At 46.1% G+C, this 25041-nt stretch overlaps 1 protein-coding gene across 1 annotated transcript in view; it reads right to left on the reverse strand.

The window, feature by feature from the left end:
• SPNS2 (sphingolipid transporter 2) overlaps positions 1-25041 on the reverse strand; it is a 132657-nt gene that overhangs the window by 74930 nt on the left and 32686 nt on the right. Inside the window, exon 2 of the mRNA XM_017828836.1 lies at positions 21758-21823. Within this exon, the coding sequence (XP_017684325.1) occupies positions 21758-21823 (66 nt within the window). The remainder of the gene's footprint in view (positions 1-21757; positions 21824-25041) is intronic.

Genomic DNA, 25041 nt, shown 5'->3' on the forward strand with positions numbered 1-25041 from the left:
GAGAACTCATTTGTCTTTATTCCTCCCTTTGTGGCTCAGCCGCTGAAACGCCGACTGCGGTGAGGAGGCAGGAAGAGTGGAATTGCCCAAACAGGATGGCCTGGTGTCTATTCCTGCCTCTGGATGCCTGTCCCACCCTGCACAGGTGCACAAGCACCTTCACAGCCAGCACTGCCCAGCTTTTGCCGTGCATGGCTGGAATTACAACAATTCAGCAGCACAAAAATAAAAACCCCTTACGCTTCCCACCCAAACACCCCCCAGAGGAGGAAACCATCCTCCTCAGCCTCAACTGCTGCTGCATGTCCTGCAGTTCAGTCATCTGGCAGGGGTTATGGCCAGGGAGCTGCTATTCAAACCACACTTCCCACACTCAGGAGCTGCCTGTGTGTATCCAGTGGAAAAGTAAATTCCCCAACAGTGGAGGCAAAGGAGAGGAGGGGAGGGGGAGAACTGTAGACTTTGTACTTAACAGCCACAAGAAGCTCCTGAGTACTGAACTAGACTCCACTGCTCTTATTTTTCTCTTCATTCCCTCCAAACAAAAATTTACCAGCTTGACCCTACAACTATTCCCTGAAAAGGCTCTGACCCACCAGCGATTCCGAAGACACTGCTGCCTCTGTCTCACTTGCTCTTTTCTTACATGGACTCACCAACCCTTTGTACCTCAGAGAGGGGTTTCTCCTGCCAGCAGGTCACCACAAAGTGTAACCAAGAAGGAAGAGAGGCACTGACAGAGGCACATTCAGAGGCTGCCGTTCCTCAGTTCCTGGAAGGCTGAGAGGATCACAGGCACCTCTGAGGAAAGGTCCCTTCTTTTGGGTTTGACTTGAAGCACAAAGGGCTTATTTTTTTCCTCTCAGGAATAATACTAGAAAGGTTCAGGTAAAAATAGCTCTTTCTACACAGGGATGCTCCACGAGAAAAAAAACAGTGGCTCTGTGAGCTCTGAGTCAGCACGAAACCGTCGGTACCCATTTAACTGAGTGCTGACGGTGGGAGGCAAAGCCAGGCAGCCTCTGCCTCAAGGGACTGGCAATCCACGGAGACACAGCTGAGAACTATGTGCTGGGAGGTTGGGAATATTTTCCCAACGACAAATTTCCAAACAATGAGAACACCTGAGCGGGCAGCTCGCTGTGGATGGGATAATTTCTGGGTGTGTGCAAGCACAGCCCTGCTCTGCCTGCGTGAGACACGGATTTGGCTGAGCCACTTCTACTCCAGGGACTGCCAGGCCTGAGTGCACGTGTTTCTCAAGCTGCCTGTGGGACCAGTTGCCATCTCCCTGCAATGGTGAATAAACACTCTCCAACAGCCCAACCATCCCCTCTGTTCCAAAGACATGGTTATGCAATGCTACTTTTAATTTTCATTTTCACTATGGTCTTATGCTATAAATATCAGCACACACAACACAGCACATTTAATCACAGTGGGGCTTGGGACAATTTAGAAAGGAAGTTAAACATTAATTTCTACTTCAGGGCTAAGGAAATTAAGACACAGGGAAGTGACCTGCCCGTGATGAACTACAGAAATCTGGAACCCACACAGGTTTTCCAGCTTCAGCAGTGTCCTGTTTACAGCACCATCTCTATGTTAAAGGGATTTCTGAAGGTCTACCATCACAATTAAAAGTGGGTTTTTTTTTTCTTACAGCACTATTCAAGCCAAGAAAGAACAAATATCCTTTTGTGCTACTGATAGTTCAGGCACAGGGTTGTGATGGTCAAGCATTGGAACAAGTTGCCCAGGGCAGCAGTGGAGTCACCATCCCTGGAAGGGTTCAAAAAATGTGTAGATGTGGCATTTAGGGACATGGTTTAGTGGTGGAGTTGGCAGTGCTGGGTTAATGGTTGAGCCTGATGATCCTAGAGGTTCTTCTCCAACTTTAACAACTGTAAGAGGTGACCAAGGTGAAATGGGTACCCTGTGGTGGGACAATCCAAGGCCCTGGGAAATCTCAGCAGCATGATTTAAAACACTCATCCTTTGATGGAGATGAATTAGCACACAATTGTTTCGACAAAACATCGCCCTGAAGATCACCACTGTCACAAACTCTCCTGTAGGTACCCCCCTTGTTACAGGGACTTTGTTTTACTTCATTGCTAATTCAACAGCCAGCAGATGGATCGTGTTACTGCGCTTTGCCAAGTGCAAACCACGGGATCAGGGGGTTCCAGACTATCACAGAGACTGGAAGTTTCTGACAAGTGTGAGGAGCTCTGAAACACACCATCAGTTCCGTATGTCACGCAAAGCTGTCGCACGCTGACGGCGCCGAGCGCGGGAGCTTTAAAGAAAAAAAGGCCCGAGGAAGCACCAAATCGGTGGGGCTGAGGTGTGCAAAGGGTTGGGTTGGTCTGAAGTGCTCTCCCATGAGGGCAGACGCGGGACAAGATGGAACAGAGAGTTTCATAAACGCCTCGTTGTGTGTTTGTGTCCTCAGCAAACGCAGGTTCAATAAGGCAAAGTGAAAAGTCCTGCCCTTGGGTCACAACAACCCCCTGAATGCTCCAGGATGGGGCAGAGCGGCTGGAAAGCTGGGAAGGGAACTGGGGTTGCTGGTCAACAGTGGCTGAAGATGAGCCAGTGGGCAAGAGGCCAATGGCACCTTGCTTGGATCAGGAATAGTGTGGCCAGCAGGAGCAGGGCAGTGACCATCCCCTTGTGCTGGGCACTGGTGAGGTCCCACCTCGAATCCCGGGTTTATTTTTGGGCCCCTCACTGCAAGGAAGACATTGAGAGGCTGGAATGTGTCCAGAGAAGGGAACGGAGCTGGGGAAGGGGCTGGAGCACCAGGGGCAGCTGAGGGAGCTGGGGGGGCTCATCCTGAAGAAAAGAAGGCTCAGGAGGGACCATCTCACTCTCTACAACTCCCTGACAGGAGGGTGGAGCTGGGGGTGGGGGGTCAGGCTCTGCTCTCAGGGAACAAGGGACAGAACAAGAGGAAACGGCCTCAAGATGCACCAGGGCAGGTTCAGGTTGGACATCAGGAGGAATTTCTTCACTGGAAATGGTTGTCAAGCATTGGAAGGGGCTGCCCAGGGAGGTGGTGGAGTCCCCATCCCTGGAGGTGTCCCAGGAATGACTGGAGGTGGCACTCAGTGCTCTGGTCTGGTTGACAAGGTGGGGATGGGTCAAAGGTTGGATTCAATGATCTCAGAGGCCTTTTCCAACCTTAATGATTCAGTTATTCTAAATTAATAATGAGAAAAGCAGTGTTTTAAAGGTGTGGACCTGACTACTCACACAGTGTTCCTCCAGTGTCTGTTTGCCAGGACACTCGAGACTGCCTTTCCCTCCCTGCAGATGCCACTCATCAGTATTCAAGCTCCAATCTCCTCTCCTCCATAGGGAGCATGTTGCACCATGAGGTGCCAGTTGTCTCCTCAGAGCAAAACTGATATAAAATGTAAACAACACGTTTAGGATGGCTGTGTGCACACACAGTTGACATAGACACTTACATCGAGCAGGCTCGATACCACCCAGCTCCATTTGCTGTGACAGGGTCAGAACCTGGTTACAAACACCCCACTGATGAAGCCAGACAAGGCCTGAGCACAGCTTGCCTGGCAAGTTCACGATTCACTCAACAATGCACAAGATGCAGCCCTTGGAAGAACACAGCACTGATAATTCCAGCCCTTTTCCTCGCTGCAGAGAGCAGACTCTTCCAAGGGTTTGCCCTTATATTCCCAGCAAAGGATATCCTGAGGCTTGCTTTGTTCACCTTAACCAACAGGAATAATTGCTTCAGTGGGAATTGCTGGGAAATCCACTGCCTGGAAACAGAAAATCAGATAAGAGCAACCAGAAAACCAGCACTCAATTTTTTCACTGTTTTTTATTAATTTCCTATATTATGTCCAAGAAGCTGCATTTAAAGATTCAGCTGTTCAGATCTTCCTTATTGCTAAAGCAATAAGTAGATAGTTACTCACAGTTATTATTTCTACACCTACTGAAGTTCAGTTCTATCCTGCTGTACTTCAAAATGTTTTTATCTAAGTGTACCATGCAAAAGCCATTTTTTTACTGTGCTGTTCCATCTCTCTGGATGTCCAGCAAATTTACTTGCTGCAAGATTCAATTTGGAACAGCTCCACACAGACATCATCATTTAAAAAGAAAAGAGGAAAAACCCAAACACTCCCCCTCTTCTGCTTTTCATGTTGGGAATTACAGTGATCACATTACCACTGTTTTAAAGGGATTTGGGCAACCTGAACATCAATAAAGCAGGTGGTGTGTTCCTGGAGATGAGCTCCATAGCACAGCAGCAATCCAAAGGGATGGGGCCAGTGAACAGCTCCCAGTCCATCCCTTCCCTTGGGCCTGAACTGGTGCTTGCCTGACCCTGCCCTGAGCTGGTTCTGGGAGAGCAGGAGCCATCCAGCCCCAGTGAACAGCTTTTCCAATGTAATGATAGTGTGTTTGTAGCAGAATGGCTTCTGTGGCTGCATTAAAACATACACATGAGAACATCTGAGGAGGAGCAGACCCCCCCCCCCATCAATTAAAGAAATAATCTTCACATCTGGGTTGGTTCCACAAATCGGTTCATTCCGTGAGGAAGGGGCTGTGACAGTTTGATTTCTGTGGCAGTGCCATCCAAAGCCAGCAGATTATTGCCCAGGACAGCATCAGATTGCTGGCACTTGGCAGCAAAGCCAATGTGCTTGTCTGGCAGTGTTTAAACCCTGTTTTTGCATTTCTTACCATTCATAAGTGAAGGACAAATAAGCCAAGGCCACTTCTGTTTTACAGCCACTTCCACTTGGAGTTATTTTTCTGCAAAATGCTTTGTGTGATTTGATTTAGACTCCTGGCCAAAGCTGATTCCTTGATTCACTGGGCATTAGAGCTGAGTTTTTTTGTTTAGACAGAACTGCTTATGACTTCTAATGGCAGCAGAGATCAGCACCTCTTTGCCAACAAACACACCTTAGTACTTGTAACTTTGCTGCCTCCCTGGAACATTAAAGGTTAGTACTGGGAAAAGCACAGAGGGCATCAAAAAGAACTGTCAAAAGGACAAAACAAGTCCTTTTTTAATGTAAAACATTAAACATATTGGAAAAGAAATGGGTGATGTGGGATATAGGGGAGATCTAGCACCATGAGTAGCATGGGAAAGGGGAAAACTGAATCACCTCCTCTCTTAGAAGACTGACCAGGTGGCATCAAATAAGACTGGCAGCTGAAAAATGCAAATTAAAGAAAGGTTTCATGCACAGGACTTAACTAAACACTGGGATTTTATCACAGAGGCCCCAGGAGCTCAGAGTTTATGTTATTTCAAAACAGAATTAGACAAAGACCTGGGAGAATATGAATTTAAGGACTGTTAAAGATAGCTCCTCTTGTTCAGAAAGTCCTCATCTATTCAGTTCATACCAGGGAACTATCACCATCATCTTGTCCATTTATGTTCTTTTATGTTTTTGGGTTTTTTTCCATATATATGTGCTGTTGATCATCACCTAAGACAGACATACTAAAAGGACCTCTGGTCTGGACTGCTACAATTATTCCCCCCAAAAATTAAAAATTAATAAGACAAAATTGCATCTGCATCATTTCCACCAGCTCGATTAGGCAACGGCTTATTAACATGTTATTGAATTGCACCTAAAATTAGTTCTAAAAGGTAAAATCATAATTTCCCAGTCAGAGCTTTGTCCTCCTGCAGTTTCTTCTCCATTTGGCTGGAGCAGCTTTGAGTGACTGAGAGCTTGGCTGGTCCCAGCCCCCAGCCCTGCCTGGCCACGGCCTCGGTGCTCACACAGTGCGTGACACGGGGTGGTTCGTGCAATCAGCTGCAGGGAAAGTTCATTAACTTAGTTAGCCAATTAGGATGGATCTGTATCCATTCTGGTCAATCCTGAATTGGACATGAGATCCCAGAGGTGCACAGGCTGGTCAGCAGCTCTGCAGCTCTGCAGCCCCGGGAGCTGCGCTGCTCCGAGGTTGGGTTTGCGCGACTGAAACACACCCAAAACCCTCCTGGCTGCTGTTCCAGAGGCAGGCAGGAATCACTCCTGATGCTCAGCAAAGTGTGCCTGAACAAACAGCAGTTTTGCTTTTCCCTTTTCCGTGCAGTTTTCCAAAGTTCTGCCCACGTGCCACCCCCTCCCAAGAGCCGCAGTCACAAATAACCCTCCAGCTGGGAGGAGGCTGCTCCCGTTTGCCAGGAGGATGAACCACCTTTACCCAGGGCTCACAGCCAGAGAAAGGTGTCTTAAAAAAGCATTTAAATAACCACAGAGAGCTTTATTTTGTTCTATTCCCTTCCTCTCCTTGAGCCCTTTCTTTTTCCACTGCAGTTATGACACCAGGCACGCACAAAACCGCATCCGCAGGAGCCTTTGGAAGCAAAGGTGGGACCTCCTCAAAGGACTGGTCAGACTTTCCCCTGTGCCAGCACAGAGCTCCTGTGACCATCTGGAGAGCAAAATCCAGGTGATGCTGAGGACTGAAAACTAACCTTGCATCTTTTCTGGCAAGTTCCCTGATCCAAGAGCCGGGAAGGCAGCAGGGACCTGCAGCCAGGAGTACAGGAGTTCCCTCAGGGCAGCAACAGGGATGTGCACCTTTGCCCACAAAGCCTTTCCAACCAGTGTGCACTTAAACACACCAAGAAATGACAGCCCAAAGCCGGTAATGCAGAATAATCTAAATCCCTTGATCCCTGAAATCTGCATTGAGTACCATGAATTAGATTTAACGAGCAATAAAACACGTTAAATCTGTTATTCCCATAATAGAATGAAGCATCATTTGTATCTGGCATAAAGAGACAGAGCGTTCCTTGTTTCCAATTTGAGAGGAGTGTTTTTATCCTAAAATGAGGTTTGGCCACCCTTCTTTACAACTGCACCACTAATCCTGCAGCCTTCCTCAACCAATGCTTTAATTTCAAATAATTATCTGTGGTTGCAGTTTCTGTCTCAAAAGAGAAATGAACCTCAAACCCCACTTCCTGCAGCAATAGGGAACACAAGAGAGAGGAGACACGTGTGTGGTGTATTGCTAATAAATTCTTTGCTACGTGTTATTTACCAACAGCAGCAGCTTCCTAAGAAAAACAAGGCAGTAGGAAGTGAGTGCTTCCCCTTCTCCTAAGAATGGAATCAAGAGCTCCTCGAGCCACGGTACTCATGGAAACTTGCTGAGGGAGATGTTCATCTGACACACTCTTACCCCAGAGATTTCACCAGACTTCGGGTTGGTTTGGGTTTGTTTTTAAGATGAAATTCCCAAAGAAATGACTTTGCAGAGTGGGAATGCCTCGCTGAGCTCTACACACAGCCCCCAGTGGCTGCTGGTTGCATTCACAAAGCAGGAGAAACTGCAGCAACCAACCAAACACTTCCCAAAGGAGCCACACACAGCCGGGCACAGGAGCACTGGCTCACGGTTCCATTACGGAGCCAGGGATTTGGGAAAGGCTGGTGCAGAGATGCTGGTTTTTCCAGCAGTCTTGGTCAGAAAGAGACTCTCAGCCATCACCTCCCACCAGGGCCACAAGCTCAGGGGGAGGAATTTTGGAGGGATTTTGGAGCTACCAGTCCTGAGGGGGGATGCTGAGGGTGGCGAGGAAAAGCTGCATCAAAGCCTTGCAAATCCAGGGAGCTCTGCCTTGGGAATGGGGAGGGGGACACAGCTCTTGGCTGACATTGTCCCCAGGCAGCCAGTGGGACTGACTGATTTCTTTTTAATTGCTATGACAGTGCTTTAGGGGGCTGTTGTACCATCTACAGAGGGTTTGGCAAACACAAGCTCCCTCTTTGGAAGGGAAAACGGCCACACTTGGCTTTTAATGATGGAATTGGCTCTCAGCTGTCCCAGCACCAACAGCCTCGGGACAAACATCTCCTCTGGCAGGACACAGGTATGAAATGAGCCTTTGCTCTCAATTTTAATGTCTGTCATGGACAGCCACCAAAGCTGTCCTACTGAGAGTTAAAACTGAAGACGTCTCTGCAGATTCCAGAGGAATTTCTGGAGCAGGCAGGGCATAAACACAGGCAAATGGACAGGAAACACTTTGGGGTGAATGAGAGACACCCAGGGCACCCCAGATCCTGCTCTGGTGTTATCACTAAGGCACAGGAGCAGGGCACTGATGCCTGGACAGGGAAGGACAAGGAATCCTATTCCCAGAGGGTGTTTGTGCACGTGCAGATAAAAGTGTGTCAGGGTTTGGAGCAAACTCCTTCCACACCATTCTTCTGCAAAATTGCTCCCTTTCCAACTCGAGCCATATGTCTCAAAGAGTGCTTTTAGCTGAGCAGTAAAATGCCATCTTTTAAAATCAGTAAAACTCAATAACGAAGGAAATTACCAATCTGAAGGGAAAAAAATACAGATTCATCTCTGTATTGCAGCTAAATTCCTTCACAGAGGTCAGATTGGAGCTTTCTGAATTTCTAAACAGCCTGACTTCACCCTGGTCTCACACTGTCTGCCTCTAGTTATCTGGAGGAAAGCAAACATTTGTCAAATTAAACTGAATTCTAAGGGGTGCAAATATATTATTTCTCATCATGAGATCTCCAAGAGGACACGTGAAATATCTGGTTGTTATTCCCTCTCTCTAAGACTCAGGCAGCACCAGCAAGGGGTTCTGCTCTTAAAATCCTGCCATCTGCAGCCTTATGCTAATTCAATTTTTTAGGAATAGAAATCACCCTGGAACGGGAATATGCCAAAATCCACAGAATATATGGATGTAAAAGCAGTTGTGGGTAATTGCTTTTGCTCGGTGCTAATCCCACAGCATGGGATTGTCTTATTTCCCCTCAGAGTTTTTCCTCCAACTCCCCCCCTCCCAGGAATGTTAGTGCTGTTGACAGCTACACATGTGTTTGTGTGGGAAACACACACATTTCGTAGCACTGCCCACCCAACCCTTACTTCTGAAAAGCTGTTTGCTGGTCACACAGGGAATGTCAGTATTTTGTCCTGCTCAATTACCTACTTTTTCCTGAGTTGCCTGTAAAATGCAATTGTGTCTCAGGCAATGGCAGCTCTCACTGCCACCCATTAGGGACTGGACCAAAACTTTACAGAGGAAATGTCTGCAGTGCTGACTGGGTTTCGATTCAGCAGAAAGAGGAGAAAAAAAATCACCTCTTGATGGAATCTCACAGTTTCTCCTTAACAGCCGTGTCCATCTTTCTGCCCGAGGCACTGCCAGTGAATAAATAATAAGTCCCCCAGTAAAATCTCTTTCATGTAGCCTCAGGAGACCACTTCATAAGAACAGGAGAACAATGACAACAGGTCAGAAAACCATGTAGTCTTGCATCCTGTCTGTGACAGGGACAGCAACCAGATCCTTCCGAGGAAAGTACACAGAATTCCTACCCAGGCAGCTGAATCACTCTCAGACTGCCTTCAGCCCTCCCAGGAATTGTAATGTGTTATCCACATAAAGACCTGCTCTTCCAAGCTCTGGTCCTGACAACACTCCTGGTGACATTCATTTCCACTCTTCCCTGAGAAGTTTTTGGAGCGTTTTCCAGCCAATTGGCCTCTGCTGATTGTTTCTGCATCATGAGGAAAACATCAGAGAAACCCCCACCACCACCTTTGCAGGATGATCATGACTTCATCTGCTTTTACATTACCCTCCCTTATTATTAAGGACAAGCAAATTAATAACACAGGTGATCTTTAAACCTTCTCCTGCGAGGAGGAAGGGGAGGGTGGGTGTGTGGGACAGTGCGAGTGCAGCAGGGCCAGGGCTGGCCTGGACCAGACATGCTGGCCCAGTGTGGGGTGTGTGTAAAGGCTCTCACTGTCTGGTTTCATTATGAATCACAATTCTCAAAAAAAAAAGCAAGGAAGGAACTGTTTGAGCTCTCACTTACCCTGAACTGATTCTCATTTATTACCCCAGCCATGACACTCACACAGCCACAGCAACCCTGTGTTTAGACACAAACAACTGCAAGGGAGGGGGAACAAACTGCTGAAGCACTGCCCCAGTTGGGTGACCAGCACAGGGAGGGGCAGGCAGGAGTCTGGAGCCACCAGGCAGCAGGAGCTGCCTTTGGCAGAAAGCAGGGCTCCAGCCCCCCAGCTGCTGCTGTGCTGCTTTCTCCTGTTAAAGCACACAGGGGACTCCACCTATTCTCCTCGTGGGGTCTGGCACCAAAACAACAACACATTTATATATACATATATATATATATAAGTATATAGGTGTATATATATGGGAATATATGTATATATATATAGTTTGTTTGTTTTGTTTTGTTTTAAAATACAACAGGCTTTCCAGACGACCACCAAACCCCACCGTAACCAGATCCACGAGCGAGCCAGAGGCATCTGGGAGGCGACCTTAGGACATCCAGAATATCCTCATCTCTCACAGCTTTAGGCTACAGAGGGAGTCTCACCATCATTTAAGCACCAGCAGTCTGAGCACAGGACAGGGGCCATAAATACTTTCTACTTCCTCTCCAATGCCCCACATCAGCACTTAAACAACTCTGCCAGGGTATGGAGCTTATCCATCTATTTTTCCAAATGCCAGCAATATTTTAATAGGCTTTTGTGCCACAAAGTAAATACCAAGAAACATCCCCATCAGCTGTGATTTGTTATTGTGTACTGACCACTGGGACAAGAGCTGAACAACCACAAATAAACACCTGCAGTGATGAGCAGCCTTCATCCCACAGCAAAGAGGCATCCCAGTAGGTAGGGAAGCCTCTCACAGCACTGGAAGTGCTATTTGACATAAATTATTTGCTAATTCAATGGTACTGGCAGTATTTAGAAATGCTTTTGCCTCTCGCTGTTATACTTTTTAATTTAGACAGAGAGCAAGTGTTTCACAGTGGCTGGGTGGCCTTCAGAAAGGGACAAATTCATTTCAGGAAACTGCTGGAATACTGACATATCCCAGTGTTTAACTTGCAATGGTTTGGAAAAGGATCATAACTACACTGGAGGATGAATCTGTGTGTATCTTACAGTTGTTATTTCTGAGATTATCACCCATGTGTCATTCCTGACTTGGAAAAACACTCCAAAGCCAAGTTGAGCTGCAGCTCCTGGAGTGAGCTTTGCAACTGAACCTGCTCCTGTGGGTAAAAGAACAGGAGCTCTGTGAAAGATCCCAGGGTTTATCCCAGTTTCAGCAGAGTGGACCCTGGTTTAAATAATCCCTCAGTTTAAATGTCTTCTGACCAGGATCTTTCTGGGAGAACAAGTACCACTGAAAACAATATCCCCAAATGAATCCTGCAGTGTGCAAAGGTTTGCAAATGCAATGCCTTCCTGCCTTCCTGCACCATCAATGACATCCATGGAAAGAAGTAAAGAAAATGTCTGGGAAATCCAGGCATTGTCAAGGTATTAAAAAAGCCCATTTCAATCAGCTCTAAACAGGTAGGAGGTGAGACTGAGGAGTGACCAGTGGCCCATCTGACGTTGGTTTGTGTTCAGTGGCTGTTCCATTCCTCTCCCAAGGGACCACACCACCATAAATGTCTCAGGGGACCAGCTGAGCTTTGCCATCAGCAGTCCTGTACAGCTGAAAACTGAGCCTTGGGGGAAAACTTATGGTGCTGCCAGAATTTTGTCTGGTGACTGGACAAGGAAGTCCAGTTTCTGGATTTTGATCCCACAAAGAACAAGTTCAGTCAAGTACAAACAATGAAAATTAACATGTCCTTTATTTGCCATGCAAACATTCTCTCTGCTCTGTGTGCCATACCCTGTCCAAGTCCCTGGGAGGTGCCACATCAGCAGCTGGTAGGAACATCTCACTGGGGAGCTGTCAGTGAAAACTCAACATCCATTGTATAATATCCTGTATTATTAACTGTGCTGCCATAAAACATCCTCTGTGAGAACAAGGACAACTTGGGAAAAGTTGCTTTTCAGGAAAATCTGTTCTCCCTCTCATTTTTTCCAGAAATACACGTTCTTTTAATATTTTTTCTTTGACTTGCTACCCTTCCCCCCAGTAGGACATATTCAAGTGTCATACTCTCTAATAGTTTTCCCTATTACTACATCCATGGGTTTCAAAGCAGCTGCCACGCAGCCAAAAAGCTGGAAGTAACTGAAAGCTTTGGATGGGTAAAGCAGAAATGAAACCACCTGCATTTTTGTAAGACTTTTACAAGAAATGCAACCCAACAAACCCTTAGAGACAGACTCTCTTTTGGTACCTTAGATTTACACACCCCAGCAGTGCTCCCGGGAGCCCCTGCCCGGGGACATTGAGGGATGGGGGAAGACTTTGATTTAAAAACAAAACAGGGGCTGGGGGGAACTAAACCAGCAAAAATGATGAGCCATTTTCACGCTCCTGCTCTGCAATTTTACCTTCGAGGAAATGGATCTATCTGGTCAAACACTTGCGTGGTTCTCACCATAACAGCTGTTTACATCAGCCCTTCTGAGCTAATATGTATTTTTAATATCAGGTTTTTTCAAAGATCCTCAACTCAGTCGCTAATTTTGAGCTTGCAATTCACCCCAGGAGCAGTTTTTTCTGGTAGAATTAGTGCCACTTAACTACTTTGATTTGCAGGCACGATTAGTAAGTTAAGCATTTATGCACCCCAAACTACACCTGTAAAATTGAAGGCTGCTATTCAAAACAGGCCATATGCTTAAATTATGTAGCCCAGTCAAAACCTTACTTTTTCTTTTTTTTTTTTTTTTTTTGGTGGTAAAGTTATTCTTTAACTCACCCATCTTTCTTACATGACTCATTCTAGTCACAGAGGCTCTCATGAAATAGTGCCTTTGTCAGATCTTGTCAATGATTTCCAGTGCTCAAAAGGTGTGGTCAAGGGTACTAAGGCAATTTTATTGTTATTTATGTTGCCAGGTAGGTTGGACAAAAAGCACAGGATGCTGAAGACACAAGCACAGAGCTCACAACTAACACCATCAACTGCTGAGTGACCAGGACCACTCACATGCCAGGGTGGACAAACCCAGGAACTGTGATGACAGCAGAATTAAAAACAAGTATTTGAGAGCATATTTCAAACATCCTTCAAGGAAAACAAACCAAATCCAACTCAACCCCAGACAGACAAATCCTGTGCTGGAAATGTCACTGTGTAACTCTTACCAAGGTGGGTTTTAACAAGAATCCATCACAGGGTAGGGGATCACCTTGCCTCTACAAACTGATGATCTAGAGAAGGAAGGGAGCAGGGAAAAGAGCCAGAGGAGAGCCCACCCTGGCCAGTGCTGGGAGCAGAACACTCCCAGGCACACGGGGGGATTCTTGGGGCTGTTCTGTGCAGGGCCAGAAGTTGGACCTGATGATCCTTGTGGGTCCCTTCCAGCTCAGGACACTCTGCAATTCTATGAGCTGTAAATACAAATCAAAGCTCAAACTGCTTTACCTGCAGTGCCTCCCTAATTCACTTCCAAGCTCACCCCAATAGTAATTTATTGTAGCCATCCATTTAAAATTAGTGCAGCTCCAAATAAGCAAGTCACTGGAACTCCTTAGTTCTTTAAGGCAACTTTTTGCTGGAAAGGTGTATTAAAATTAATGTTCTCACTTCAACACTACTGTCCCACAGGGGAATAAATTAGGGTTGCCACATCTCCAGTTCAGCTCAACTCCAAAGAAGGAGGAGAATGATGCAGTAGGAGAATATGTAAAATAAATCTTCCTTCTGTAAACATCAGTGGACGAAAAGGTTGGAAGGAGGAAATGGTTAAAACTGCCCAAATGTTTAATTAGGAATAGCCTGATGTATAACTGAGCAGGGGTATAGAAGATGTCAGGACTGAGCTTTCCCTAGAAATATCCTTTCCACTGAAAACCAAAGCACTTCCCTGCTTGCAGCAGCAAAGAACACAAGGATGTGTGTGAACCCCTCCTCCTTCTACCATCCTGTCAAATAACTGGTTTTCACCTGAGATTTAAACACCTGAGCTGTCCTCAGTCATTTGACTAAACCTTGGAACAACTAAAGAGAGTTTTAGCAAAAACTGTTCACGTGCATTTACATTTTTTGTTTGAACTGACTCTGAATTGGGGTAAGGAATGGATTGTGGTCAGCAATATTTTCTCTCCAAAACCAAGTTCCCTGCTTAATTTAAGCAGAAAATGGGTCTTTGCTCTACAATCTCACATCAGCACACAGGAAACACCCTGGAATATGTGCATGGACTGGGGGCAAGGGGAGATCTCTTCTGAACTGGTGCAACAATACACCATTCATGCAGCTCAGGCTTACTTGTGCTAATTGGAATCTAGTTCTGCAGGCTGCTCACCCTACCAACACCACGAGGAATGTTCACTTTTTACAGAAGTGATGCCCTGGAATTCATTTGCAAAGCCAGGTACAGGTAACAAATGAGTCACTGCTCAAGGGTGTGTGGGTCTAAATATGGGAATCACTGCAGCCCCTGCTGACATGTTGTTTCTTCTGCCAAGGCTGTGGTTCCCAAAATTGTGGTCCACCAGGTAACAGCAAGTTCTTTGCAGCCAGACATGTAGCAGTGTTACTTTTTTAGTGGTCTGATGATAAATCACTGTACGAATTTGCTTGTAGGGATGCAGAGTAGTCTGGTACAAAATGTTTGAGAAGCACTGGTTTGGAGGAAGAGCCACCTGGAACTCCAGATGGGATCTTAGAGAAGCAAAAAAATTGCATGGACTGATCCAGGACCCCAACATTCCCACTACTACAGATACACCCTGGTACTTCCAGAGTCTTTTGGAAACTTCCTCTCTTACAGCAACTCACCCCAGTACCTTCCCTGCATTGCCAGACAGCACCTTCAGTGCTCCAGAGCTTCTTCACACCCTGTCAAGACTATCTGGGTTATCCAAATGATCTCTCTCTCAAATCCAACACCTCCTCCAACAGCAGTGCTTCCAACAGTCCTGTGTTACCTTGGAAATCTCCCAGGGCACACAGACCAAGCCTGGCCTCTGTATCACTTGATCTCACCCTGTGCCAGCAGGGCTGCCCACACTTCTCACGTGGGACGTTGCCCTGCACAAGTGCAGGTCCCTGCTCTAAGAGAATGAGAGTTCTTCAGGGGTGGGAGGCAAGACAAAGCCAAAGCAAGCTTAAAATAAATCTTTAAGAGAGAACCCTTCTGGCTCCCCTGGGATGAAGCATATTAAATATGCTGTAAAAGTGTACTATAACAGTTAGTTCTGTTTCCTCACCCCTGGTTCATAGAAGACCCTGATCCAACTTCCCTTAAGGTCAAAGGCAAAAAATCTTCCCCTCTGGGCTAACACCTACCTTTGAATTGGGTATCAGTAGCAACTGTATGCACAGATCTAGATCGAGGTATAGAGGAGAAATCCAGGGCTCTTCCTGATTCAGAACACACACAAACACTCCCCTGGTCACCACACTTGAAAATTAAACTTAACAGGCTCAGTGAAAGGCAAGAATTAAAGCTAAGCAGGTTTTCCACTTCTTACCAAAAGCTTTTAGTGCCACTGCAGAGGAGGAGGAGGAAAAAAGTAACCTCCTTGTAAGGTCTGGAAGGTAAGTACACACTTCCCTTCCACAAACTGGTAGTCATTAAATATCTGACAACAGATAATGTAACTCAAATGTTACATCCCTCATCCAATATTCCAAATACGGTGGTAATGACAAAAGTCAAGGCAGCCCTTCTGAACTATTTGTGCATGAAACACAACACAGTGCAGATACCAACTACATGAGACTGCACAGCTGGTAGGAAGAGGAAGGTGTTGCTTCAAAGAATTGCACAATGCCAACAAAAATGCCATCTTCCACTACACAGAGCTTGAATGGAATTCTGAGGTTTGAGGAACACGTCTGGGGGCATGGACAGGCTGTGTTAGAAGCTGTTCAGACTCTGTTGGAACAATAACTCTAAAATCTGTGGGAAATCTTTCCCCTCGTTATTCTAATAAATTACAGAAGTGAAGATGACCTTGGCAAGAGGTGCCTGAACTACAGCCTGAAGGGAACCAGGGCAGTGTCTGCTGACAGAACAGACCTGCCACGGGCAGCACAAGTGCAAGGCTCACTTGGCACAACCAACCCAAGCCCCTGCCCTGTCTGAAAGGCCAAAAGGACAAACCCTCCTTCTGCAAAGCAGGAAGAGGGGACGGGAAAATGAATTGTCACCTCATGTTAGTGGCCATGCAGCATCATAAAATGAAGGTGTTGCTGAAGACAAGGCCATCTGCAGTTTCCCTGTCCTGTAGATGATGAGCCTGCACTCACCTGCTGACACGGGAAACACAAAATGCAACCCTGGCTGGAGCATTTCCCTCCCCTCAGCAGGAAGCAAGGACACCTTCCCTCCCTTCCCTGCCCCTTCTCTCCCCACAAGGATGATTTCCTTGGCAATCCAGGGCTGCCCACTGAGATTGCAGGATGCAAGTGGCACTTTTATAGTCTGGTCTTGGTGCGTGGGGGACTGGGCTGGGGCACAGACACATTTTCCTGTGACCTGCTCACTGATTCAGGAAAATACTTTCACTCTTGATTGCAAAGGCTTAACTGCCTTCATGAATCAGCCCCTCAGATTGCTGTGACCTCTTAGTGTACCAGACACTGTTCTAGCACACAGGAATAAAGGACTGTTGGAACTTGCAAAGGACTTAGATGGGAAATAATCAGGCTCTGGACTATCTCAGCTCACTCTAGCAAAATAGGTAAAAGCCAACACTTGTCACAAGATTAATCAAGGCACACTGAACACACAGCCCTGCTTTTTCTTCTTTATTGCTTAAACTGTCCCTGTTTAATCCCTAGATCAGCAGCATCCTACAGGAAGCTGAGGAAGTTCAGGAAAAAAAATGACACAAAATCAGATACAGAAAGAGAATTGGGTAAAAAGGCTTTGCTCATCGTTGATACGACTCAGAGGATCTCCTGGCAAAAAGAGGACTCCACCTTGTCCTGGGATTCTGAGCCCCAGATTGCCAGAGAATTAACCTGGATTTAGGAACGTCGAGTGTGTTTGGAAGGAGGGAAGATGACAGTGGGTAGGACAGGGTGGTCCAAACCATCTGAAGTCCTAAGTCAAGAAGAGCAATCACAAAGCATTCTGTCTCCCCTCCTGGACTGGACACCTGAGGTACCAGCACCCTGGGAGGTGCTTGGGGTAAGAACTCATTCACTCAGAATGAAAGCTCACAAATTTTGAACAGAAAACAATGTGTCTAGAATATGATTTCCTCTGTTCTAGTGAGAAGTTAAGCAGGAAGTGAAAGATGAAGATGTGATTCAGTTCTGCACAGCACAGCTGAGGAGCAAGGCAGCATCTATTCAGGTAAAAGCAGATGGTAGAAAAGAAATGTGCAGCACCTGCAACTCTAATCTACACAAACTCAAAGGCAGCCTCCAGAGGGGGTGGTCTGTGTGGAATAAATAGAAATGTTAGAGCATCATAAGCCAATGACAAGAAGATGGGAGTCAAAGGAATTGAATTCAGCAAGTCTGATTTATCCCACCACTGCCCTCCCACTATTTCAAGCCCCCTTCTCACTGCACGAGCTTGGTGGGTACAACCACAACGCACCAGAGCCCATCAGGTGTCTGACTTGCAGGGTTGCAATCTACTACAAGGTTACACCAGGGCAACCCAGGGAGACAGAAGGTTTCACTTTTCAAATCCACAGAGGTTTTAGCTGGAATTGACCCTTACAGGAAAAGTGAGCTCCCAATGAGACTTAAGAAAGTACCTGGCATTGAGAGGCTTCCAGGGAAACCAGGGGCTGAAAGGCATCTGGGGGAGTGCCCATCTCTGCTTGTGAGGAGAGATAAGTTCCTTCAGAGCCCCCGTTATCTAGGATTATTCACCTTTAATGAGTCCTCCCATCTCCCTCACCTTTCCTGGCATGTGACCTTGTGCTACACACTTTTGTCACCAGGGTTTCCTCTGGTGACACCCCTTTGCTCTTTCTGAAGACAGACACTTTGTCTGCATTTCCATGGAATCCCTGCCATGATGCCTCTCAGTTTCCACCTGCAGAAGTCCCTGAGCTGGAGGATTCAGGTGCCCACCAACGAGGACAAACCCCTGGCTCTGAGCACTGACCTGGCTGAACGCTCCGTGTTCAGGGACCGACCCACAGTTCTCCCCCTGGCTCTGCCTCACACCTGCTGAGCCACTTTGGGCCATTCCTCCCCTCTGGCTTTCTTGGTTACCCCATCTGTAGAAAAGGGCCAGCCTCATTATCCCCCCCACGCTCCAGCATAAAACATCCTGAGATCTTTGGAAGACAAAGTGCACTGCAAGCCAGGCACTACTGTTATTAGAGCTCTGGGGTGGCACAGAGACACTGGCAAGAGACACAAAAGCAACATAAATCCGAGGGCAAGGAGAGCAGACAGAGCAATAAAGCACAAAAAATGAAGAAAGAAGGGGAAAAAAATCTAGTGAAAACCAGAGTACAGCACTGGGATATTACTCTCATGGCCTAAGTATCTATGGAAGGATAGCACTATTTTGAAGCAGTTTTAACAAAATCCAGTTGTCCACCTTCTCAGTCTTTGTGTTCCTAGAGGCCTGTAGTTCTGTAGCTGCTCCCACCTAACTCCACACATAGAAAAGGCTTTTTGGATGGTCTGGTTTATAAATATATTGACTGCCTACAGCTCAAGGAGGCAAAGAGATGCTCTGTCACCTTCTAAGATCAGTCAGGATTATCCAGTAAGCACAAAAAAGCTTGGCTGCAGACCTGAAGGGCAGTGAACTAAACCAGTATTTCTATAACTGCATATGTAGAGCTCTGAAAAGGAAGATCAGCACAGAATTACAGCATCAGGCAGAGCTGAGTGAGGCTGGAACCAACACATTCTGTGTGTGTTACTCTACAGTGCTCCTGAGCAAGCAGCACTTGTGCTCCATCTGTCAGTGTGTCCTCTGCTGTCACAGGATCCTTGCTGCTCACACCACCACCTCCTGCTCCTTTCCATTATGGATGAGGCTGGAGTGTCCAGGGATTTTTCTGTACAGGGAGTTACAGCGTCCCTCCAACCAGTTTCCATTGTATCTCTTGGGCAAAGAGCCACTTGTATCTCAGGATTAATGAAAAAGAAGACAAAAATTCAAACTGTGTCTTTGCAATTCCTAAGGAACCAGTCCCCTTTGCTCTCCAGAAAGCATCAGGAGCTGAGAGTGTATGGATTGGCTTTTGAATGTTTGGAGGGAGAGAGGTACCAGACTGGCTGTACCTGCAAGGAATGGGGTATGGGATGAACAGAGGGTCAAACACTACCTTTGGGCATTTCTTTCCCCCTTGCTGTTTGACTTTTCAGAATCATCTCCTCCTAAAAAACGGGTGCAACTTTGTTTCTCAGTTAAAAGGATTTTTTAAATTATTTATTTTAAAGCCTGTTTGATAAATGGTATGAACTGCCAGCAAATACTACATTTCACTCCCCCTCATTAACATTGTAAATTAATTTAGGACTCATTTAGACGCAGGATTAACAACCTGAGGACTCACCCACTCTTTATTCAGAGGGCATCCTCAGGATGAGCAGAGTTTCGTCTCACATCACTCAGTTAGTTCAGCAGGACCATCTCTGGGGAAGCAAATGGTCTTTGTGTCCCTGCTTGCAAAGGAGCTGCTCAAGGTTAAGGCAGAGGTGTGGGAGACACCAGTCCTGGCCCCAGCCCTGCTCCAGGGCCCTCTGCCACCCTGGGCAAGTGCTTTTACACTCTGCACCCATTTTCCCTGATTTGCACTTTGAGAGAGGTCAGACTTGGAGAACAGAGTAAAGATTAAAAGCAGTGGTTGTGGTGGTGTAGGGCAGCATCTTTTATTTCTCCAGGGTTAAGGGGACCTGGGCCATGGGCCAGCTGCCAACACAGAAATTTGCTAAGCTGAGTAATACATTTAATACATTTTCAGATGTGTGCCCCTACCCTTACTCTTATGTGAAATGGTGCTTTATTTTGTGAGCACTCTTTTCCTCTGATGGCACTGTGATTAGGGCATTATTATCTATATTGCAGGAGCAAAGTCAAGCCCTCAGTTTTCAGATCAGAAAAAAAAAACACCCATCAAGAGAAAATACTGCTTTCCTTAAAGCAACAATTATCAGTCAGAAAACTCTTGACACACTCAAGAGCAATCCTGCAATATCTCACTGATGCTGTTTTCAGATGCCCTGTGTGTTTGCTGGAGAAATAAATAACATTTCTTGCAATTAACAAATGAATGCCCCGTTGAAGCTTAGCTTTTACTAGCTGTCCATAAATCATCTGCAGAAGCATCTCATCCACTGAGGGGAATGAAGATTAAATACAAGCTTTGGCAAGTGTCCTTTTACCACCAGAATATTTTCTTGCAGGCGCTTTGTGTCTAACGCTACACTGAGGACCCGTTCCTCTGAGCACAATAAATAAACACAAATGATTGCTGCAGAAAGGAGCCTGACAGACAGGCAGTGCCACTTTGGGCAGAGCTGATTGATGCTCCTTATAATCAGTGACACTTGTACAGCTCGGCCCGTCCTGGCCACGTGCTGCACACACCAGCTCAGCTGAGCTCTGCCCACAGGGGCAGCACTTGGGCAGGTTTCATACAAACTAATATTAGTTGCTTGTGTCACAACATTACCAAGAAGCTGCAGCCACAGATGGGGACCCTGCTGTGCCGGGGAGGAGATGCTGCAGTGCTTCCCTTAGCTTGAAATCAAAGACCAATTGATGGAGCTCCAGAACCTTCTCACCTCTGGTGTGATCTTAAAGAATGAAGGATTTTGTACAGTCCAGTGTTTGCCACAGTTCCACAGACAAGCTCCTGACAGCAATTTGGTATCCACTGTGATAGCATGGGAAAACGTGTCTTTCTGGCACACTGTTCAAAATCTGATTGAATTCTCCTTTTTTTCAGAGATGTAATTGTTCCAGAGTGGTTCCCTCAGACAGATAACAGTGACAAGACAACCACAGCACCACAAATCTGAGACTCCAACCAATAATTCTGCAGGAGGTTTCCAAACCAGACTGTTTCCTTAAAATACTGCATTTCCTCTCTGGCTACTCCTTTCAGCTCTCCATAAGGATCAAATGTGCTGTCAAGAGACAGCACTCAGTGTCATCACACCCAGCACAGGGACACAGCCACTCCTCCAAGCCACCTCAGCACCAGGGGCCAGAGAAGCTGGTGTGTCCTGGGGTTGTGCAGCTCTGTCTGCAGGGCTCCGGGACATTAAAATCCCTGGACATCAGAACTGCAATAATCCTTCCTTAACCACAACCAGAGACATGTCTGAAGGCAACAGCACCCAAGGGCAGTTGTTAATCCATGAGTTCCCATGGATGCAATGACTGTTAACCCTGCCTGCAGCTTTCAGCCTCAGGCACTTGTCCTGATGGGTTTTATATTTTCAGGCCACTGTCCATTCAGCAGATTCTCTGTAGAGCACGTGAAGGGCATCACATATCACACTCTTTACCACCCTAAAGCAGTGAGAACAACAGGATCCTGCTGCTGGTTTCTCATTTCTAGGGGAAGTAGCCATCTCCTAGTTGAATTTAGTTGCCAAATAACATCATTAGGTTTGTTTGCTTTTGGCCCATTCTACACTTAAGTTATTCTGAGCCCCAACCTCCTGCCCAGCAGCAAATCAAAGCCAAAAAACCCCCTCATGTTCATTCACCTTCCTAGTAAAAGTGTATTTATTCACCTTCCCAGTAAGAGTAAATTCCACAACCAAGAGACACAGATAGGAATCCATAAGCACCCTTTGGAGAAGAGGACACTCACTCTTACCTGTCTGTAACAAACCAGCCCCGCTGTCTTTGACTCCAAAGTGCTGCTGGATGTCCAATAACACACCTACAAGGAAAACAAAGAGCTTTAAATACCAGGATTTCAGACACATAACTTCTAAAGTCTGCACATTGGCTTCTTTCTTATACATGCACACTCAGTAATTTTGGGCTATTGCAAGAAAAACACAGGTAGGCAGATATAAGATCATACAATGAGTTTGGGAATTAAATTCTCATGAATGAGAAACTGGCCTTTCCTTTCTACTTAAATAAGAGCAGAGCTTTCTTTTTGTGTGTTTTCTGCAGAATCCAGACCCATTGCTTCTGTTGTTTGACAGAAATCCAGGGAAACTGATTCTGCACCTTCAAATGGTTTGACAAGACAGACTGAATCCAAGACAAGTTTTAACACATCTCTGTTGGAAGGAGATATGATACATTGATAGGAGCAGTGATGGAAGTTTTCATATTTAACTAGTTCTGGGGAGTTCTTACTTTCAAAACAAATGCAGCAAATAAATTTGAAAGAGCTTAGTAAAAGTGACCAAATGTTTAACTTCAAAGCAGCTACACAGAGAACCAAATCAGGTTCTTCTCTTCCCTGAATCCCCAATATATTAACTGGCACATGCAAAATCAACAGGTTTTGCAGTATTCACACATTCAGTGAGATGTGATGGTTTTGTTTCAAACATATTAACACGTGTAACATCAGGTATATAGGAACAGCCCTGCTTTTGTAACCAACTACAAAAGAAAAACCCAGAGGAGAGCTTTGGTAGCTCGTCCTGGGGGCCACATTTGCCAAGCTGTTCATGGCCCACTTGTCTCAGATGCAGATCCACAGGCCTGGATGTTTCTCTGTGGCTTAAATAACCTGCATCTGACTCCCTGGGTCTGGAACAGGCACTGTTGCTCTCTGAATATCTGGGACTTCCTTATTTAGGCTCCTGTTCTTCCCCAAACCTGAGGATATGCAAATAAAAACAGGCCAAGAAACACCATTCTCTAACGACACTGAACATCTATAAAAGTTCACCTCCAGCTCAAATTCTGATCCAGGGCTTTATCCAAAGTGTTTCTGCTCATCACTGCAGGTCACAGGAATCAACTGAGCATCAACCTGAACTCACTCACCACAAATATCTTGTCTTTTGGGACTGCCAGGATCACACTTAATGACAAACACCCAGAGATAAAACACCCAGAGATAACTATTCCCAGAAGACACGTGAGACAATGCCAAGAAAACAGTCATAAATTAAAGGTACTAAAGGGAAAAAAAAATTGGAGAGAAGGAAAAAATAAGTAAGAAAGCTCGTTTGAGCTATTCTGTACTACTTGTACCTCACCATTTACTCAGGGCAGCACTCAGGTGGGCTTTAGACCACCAGGATCTGCCCAGAAACATCAGTGCAACCTCCTGCAACATTTCCCACTTCCCTGCTCTCTCATCAGACTGTTTAGCCCAGAGCAGACAAAGCTGAGGGTGGGGAAGGGTGTGAATCTTATCAATGTACAACAGTGCTGATAGCACAGGGGCAGGGCCGGGCTCCTCACTCTGCTGCCCAGTGAGGGAGGCAAAGGGCACCAACTGAAATCCAGGACATTCCATTTAAACGTAAGAAAGAAACCTTTTTACTGTGAGGGAGGTCAAACATTGATGTCCAGAGAGGCTGTGGGTTCCCAGCCCTGGAGATATTCAAAACCCAACAGGACACAGCCCTGAGCAACCTGCTCTAGTTGGCCCTGCTTTGAGCAGGGGGCTTGGTCTAGATGAGCTCCAGAGGTCACTCCCAACCTCAGTTACTCTGTGATTCTATAATATCCTGAAGCATTAAGTGCCTGATTGCCTCCAGCCTGACACAGTGTTCCCCTGGCCCTTCTTTTCTGTTTTGGAGCATTGCTGTCTACTGTAATTCCAACAGGAATTTCTTTGCTTTCTCTCACATGGCAGATTTAACTCCATTTACAAAGTGCCCTGGCATTTCTTCGCTGTGCTTCCCTCATTTGCTCCATTAATAACTGGGATATCATTATCCAGGTTATACCTGATGAACAAAAATGAATTTGCATTTGCCTAGCAAAACCCTCCATGGCTTAGCTGACCTACCTCCTCCCCTTGGTGTCCCACCCTTCCACAAAAAAAAAAATAATTAAAAAAAAATGTTTCTTTTGCAACCCAACCTTCAAACCTCACTTGATTTAACCAGCTGTGAACACCTGCACTTTGTGCTCCTTTCCTGCTTGGTCCCAGACTGCCCACGTCAGGTGGAGCTCAGCAAGTCAAAACAACTTGTGGGCACCATAATCCCAATTTTATGGACAATAAACCCATCAAGGACAACATGGAAGGAGGAGGAAACACTGAATACAGTGTTTTCTCATGCTCTCCTATCATCACTCGGTTGTGCAGAGAAACTAAACACCCTTTTCACTCCCTGCAGCTGAGCAAGGGGGTTGGACTAGATGGAATACATTCCATGGTGGAATACACACACACAAGGCCAAAGCTCCCTCCACCACCCTGAAATGTGCTCACCCTGCCTACAGCACATATTCCCAGCCATGCCACAATGCCAGGAGTCACATTAAACCACAAAAACTGTGAGGAACAGGAGCCTGGGATGTGATGGAAAACATTGACTCGGAAGATTTTTATGGACTTGCATCATAAACCAGAACAGAAAGTACAGGAGAATATAATGATGCCTACACAGCAAAGGAGAGGAGGGTTTCCAGTTTGTGACAAATTATCTGTCCAGTGACAACAGCTTCACAGTCCTACAGTGATTCTTCACACAACAGACCACAGTGTGTCTTACAAGCTTCAACTCCTGGAACCACAAATAAAACACATTTAGGATCCTGACGAGCAGCCACCTTGGGTTAATCCTACAACCTCATTCTGGCAGGGGAAAGTGGGTTCTGTGGAGAGTCAGAGCAACAGGACAATGAAGAACCACAATTATAAGTCCTGTGTGAGCTTGGAAGAAGGTCTCAGAAGATGAAGAGAGATCTGCATGTCTAATTGGCATGGATTTCCTCCTCTAAGGCTATTTCATATTCTCTTTGGACTACAGGTGTTTTGATTTGGGTTTAGAGCATTCAATTAGAGGCAGCAGCAGGCAGATGATGCAACACAGCCATGAAGTGATAGTAATTCCTCTGCTGTGGGAGTTTTCCTGCTCAGCACACTCATGTGGGAAGACACTCCTCCTCCTCCTTCCTTAGATTTACTCAGCTCTGTTTCCACCTCGCCGTGGCAGTGACTCAGCCCAG

Source organism: Lepidothrix coronata, unplaced genomic scaffold (genome assembly GCF_001604755.1).
Source record: "Lepidothrix coronata isolate B3197 unplaced genomic scaffold, Lepidothrix_coronata-1.0 Scaffold154, whole genome shotgun sequence".
NCBI classification, from domain to species: Eukaryota; Metazoa; Chordata; class Aves; order Passeriformes; family Pipridae; genus Lepidothrix; species Lepidothrix coronata.